This window comes from Carlito syrichta, unplaced genomic scaffold, assembly GCF_000164805.1.
Source record: "Carlito syrichta isolate Samal-C Ts95f unplaced genomic scaffold, Tarsius_syrichta-2.0.1 Scaffold304598, whole genome shotgun sequence".
Lineage (NCBI taxonomy): Eukaryota > Metazoa > Chordata > Mammalia > Primates > Tarsiidae > Carlito > Carlito syrichta.
This window is the reverse complement of record NW_007248694.1, coordinates 588,908-593,007: the sequence shown is the minus strand read 5'-3', so window position 1 is coordinate 593,007 and position 4,100 is coordinate 588,908. Positions and strand designations below refer to the sequence as shown.

The 4,100-nt window shown below is 53.9% G+C and overlaps 1 protein-coding gene across 1 annotated transcript in view; it reads right to left on the bottom strand.

Annotated features, from left to right (window-relative positions):
- Positions 1–2,239: 2,239 nt before the first annotated feature.
- FGR (FGR proto-oncogene, Src family tyrosine kinase) overlaps positions 2,240–4,100 on the bottom strand; it is a 10,726-nt gene continuing 8,865 nt past the window's right edge. Inside the window, exons 10-13 of the mRNA XM_021713527.1 lie at positions 3,910–4,033; positions 3,527–3,680; positions 2,633–2,764; positions 2,240–2,528 (exon numbers count right to left, since the gene is read on the bottom strand). Coding sequence (XP_021569202.1) covers positions 2,320–2,528; positions 2,633–2,764; positions 3,527–3,680; positions 3,910–4,033 — 619 coding nt within the window. The 3' untranslated portion in view covers positions 2,240–2,319. The remainder of the gene's footprint in view (positions 2,529–2,632; positions 2,765–3,526; positions 3,681–3,909; positions 4,034–4,100) is intronic.

Here is a 4,100-nt window from a genome sequence, read left to right as displayed (position 1 = left end):
TCCTGGGTTCAAGCAATCCACCTGCCTCAGCCTCCCAAAGTGTTGGGATTACAAACATGAGCCACTGGGCTTGGCCTCTTGAGCATTTTATTGCTGTTTCACAGATGAGGTAATTGAGGCTTGAAGAGATTAATCATGTGCGCAAAATCATGTAGCTAGTGCGTGGTGGAGGCAGGATTCACAGCAGGCACTAAAACTCCCGAGCTATGCTCTTATCTGCTTATTCCATGGTAGGTGGAAACACTGGCCTCTGGCTTATACATCAGGCTCCTGTGAGTTTGGTCGGTCAGAAACTGTGGCCCTCATGAAGTCTTGGTCCCTGAGAGTTTGTCTGCAGAGCTAAGGTTCCCACCTGTATGACAACCTCTCTGAGTAGCCACTTGGCCTCCCTCCATCTTATTGGCCCCATTCAGTGACCCCAGCACAGGACTGGGCACAGGAAACTCTCAACCTGCACTGACCACCTTTCTCCCTTTCCTTCAGGCCACTCACCACGAGGGGATTTCCAGGGAGTCTTTCTCCTAATAACTAGAGGTGGGAGGAACACACACACATACACACACACACATACTTGGGACAGACACTCTTCCCAAAGCCCAGAGGCAATGAAGTCCAGAGAAAAGATCATGGGCTTTGGTGTAAGGTCTGGGCTCGAATTACAACTGTGTCACACACAGCTGTGAGACCTTGGTACACTATGTACCACCCTGAGCTTCAGATTTCTCATCTACAAATGGGGCTAATCACAGAACCAGGCTGAGGACTAGATTAGATGAAAAGATGGATGTAAACATGCTTGACATTCAGCAGACACTTTGTAAATGAGTTATTATGATGACTACTTGTCTCCCCTGCCTGTGAGCTCCTCCCGGGCAGGGACAGGTCTTGCTCATGTTTGTGTTGCCAGGGTCCTGCTCAGCAGAGTCAATGCCTCACAGTGTCAATGCTTGGTGACCGCTTGCCAATCTCAGGAGTGAGTCCTAGCTCCCAGGTTCCTTCTCCATCCATTCCCTTAGGAAGTCAGAGGGTTTCCTGATGGGAGAGATGGGAATCCTTATTCCCTGCTCCCCTTGTTTCCACACGGAGGCAAGTCAGCTGCCAGAGTTTCTCAGAGGGGAAATGAGGGGGTGGGACAATTCATCATTGCACAGGTGCATTGCAGGTTGTTTAGCATCCCTGATCCCCACTAAATGCCAGTAGGAGCCACCAGTCATTGTGACAAGCAGAACTGCCCCCAGACCTCTCCAAAAGCTTCCTGGGAACAGAACTCCCCTAGTGAGATCCAATGGACTCCATTAACCCTCAGGCCTCTTCCCTCCCCTTCCTCCTTCCCTTCTGTCCTCTTTTGGGGACTCTGACAGCTGCAGAGGGTCCACTGTGATCTTCTCCTTGTCCCTGTCAAGGGAGGCCCAAGGTTGTCCCCTTGTGCCTGTGATGAACGGGAAATACGCTGAAGTCAGGTAAAGAATTAGAAAACCCACAGATTGAAGGCCACAGCAGCAATGAAAGGGACATTTTGGTCGCTCTCCAGCTGTCTGTCTTCTGTATCTATCTCTCAATGCATCCTAAACTCACAAGGAACGAGCAGTGGGACTTCTGGGTGTCTTAAAACTCCAAATCTTGGATGCCCTGTGCTTGGGAGGCATTAGGGCACTCCCTCTCCTTCCCCTGCTGCTCCCAGTAGCCAAACCTGTCTGGTTCACCGCCCACTGACCACAATCCCTCCCAAAGGAAGGATCAGGGGAATTCCGTGGTTCGAGGAGACATATTATCATTTTCCTTATTTACAACAATAGACACACACATACACACTCTTCAGAGAGGCGGTGAGCCCTTGGCAACCCTCTCCCTCAAACCCAGGCCTGGACCCCAGACCCGGCTCACAGCCTCCACCCGGCAGGGAAAGGTCTGACAAGACCTTCCCTATCTCTGTAACTTTGTCAAGAGAATCGAGAGCAGAAGGCAAATTCTCGGCACCTGGACCTGAGTGGGCTGGCAGGAGGGCAGGAAAGCAGGGGTAGGCGGTAAGTGAGGGAAGAGATATTCAGTCTCATAAATGAGAGACTGGAGGGAGAGGCTAGAGGTATGTGGGGCCTAAATGGGAAGACAAGAAATAGCTCTTGGGGCCAGAGTGGGTGAGGGGTGAGCTCTGAGTCTTCATTTATCCCATCTGTAAGGCGAGCAGGTTGTCCTGCATGGTGTCAAAGCCCCCTGCCTCCTCTGACATGCCAAGACTCTACAGGGGACTTTGGGAAAGAGCTCTGGGGATTGACAAGGACTTGTGGGTTCTGCCAGAGAGGTGGCCGATGCCTGGACAGGCTACGTCTGATCCCCGGGCTGGTACTGTGGTTCTGTGGAGGTGAAGTAGTCCTCCAGGAAGGACTGCAGGTACTCGAAGGTGGGCCTCTCCTCCGGGTCCAGGCGCCAGGTCTGCTGCATGGCCTCGTAGAGGGACTCAGGACAGCCTGGGGGGCACGGCATGTGGTAGCCATGTTCCACCCTTTCCAACACCTCCTGTTTACTCATGCCTGAAAAGTGAGGCTCTGTCAGTCAGGAGGCCTGGCCCCTCCCAAAGGGGCAGACAGGAGGAAGCCCTTCCCCATGATCCTCCCCTGCCCCCTCCCCCACAAACCTGGGTAGGGGACTCGGCCCTTGCTGATGAGTTCAGTGAGCAGGATCCCAAAGGACCACACGTCTGACTTGATGGTGAATCTGCCATAGAGGGCAGCTTCTGGGGCCGTCCACTTGATGGGGAACTTGGCCCCTGCAGAGGGTGGGGGAGAAGGGAAAGTCAGTGCGGGGGGGGTGGGGGGTGCTGAGAATGCCTGGATTGAGAGAACGGGGACTTTAGGAAGGGGGATCTTGGGACCCTGAGCATAGGGGTCTCGGCACAGCAGAAAGCACCTGGTATCTGGTCAGTACCTACTAAGTGTCTAGTCTAGTGGTGGGCACTTTCCAAATATTGTAATAATTCTCATAACAACAGCTAGCATTTGTATAACCTTTCCTATGTGCCAGACACTTTTAAGTGATATATATGCATTAACTCACTTAACCCTCACAAAAACTCCATGAGATAGATGCTATCAGTACCTCGTCTTACAGATGAGGAAGGGGGAGGCACAGAGTAGTTAGGTAACTTGCCCGGATCACACAGCTAATGAGCAGCTGGGATTCATAGCCAGGCATGGTAGCTACAGAGTTCACACTATTATATTACACTCTTCTGTCTCTCATTTAAGAATTATGGCTGTGCCTGGCACGTAGCAGGTGCCTGGTAAATAGCTGCTGACATACTGTTGTCTGAATATTTTCATTTTACAGAAGAGGAGAGACAGCTCACAGAGGGCCCGTGGCCGAGAAGTGGCTGGCTAACCTGGGATTTGAACCCAGCATTGCCTCTCACACCTATATCAGGATGGGGGTGTCCTGGGTGGTCTGGGGTGAGGAAGGGTTCCCGAGTGGGAACTCTCGGCAGCCTCTGGTTGCTCTGAGAGCTCTTGGGAGGTGAGGCGCGGCCGGGCACCTTGCCGGGGGTTGTACTCATCGTCCTCAATAAGGCGGGCCAGCCCGAAGTCGGCGATCTTGCACACCAGCCGCTCCCCCACCAGGATGTTGGCTGCCCTCAAGTCCCGGTGGATGTAGTTCATGCGCTCCATGTAGGCCATCCCTTCGGCTACCTGGGGGCCAAAGTGGAGAGGAAGACTCACAGCACTCTGCGAGCAGCGAGGGACCATTTGAACAGCCCACTTTCCAGACGGGGCACTGAGGCTCAGGGAGAGGCGGTGCCCTTCCTCAGGTCGCTCGGCTGATGGCGGGGGTACTCTTCCAGGGGTAGGCTAGGTGTTGGAAGGCCCACGGGATTGCGAAAGGGAGGGCCGGGAGTCGAAGGTTGCTGTCCCAGCTTACCTGGGCTGCCATGTCCACCAAATGGGGCAGCCTCAAATCCTGGCCCTCCTTGTTCTTAAGGAAGTCCAGCAAACTACCTGGGAAACGAAGCCAGAAAATCAGCAGCGGGACCCTAGCCTTGGCTCCAGGCCCGCCTTCTCTCGCTTGGCCCCGCCCCCTCCCCACGCCCCTCCCACCTAGGTCCGCCCCTC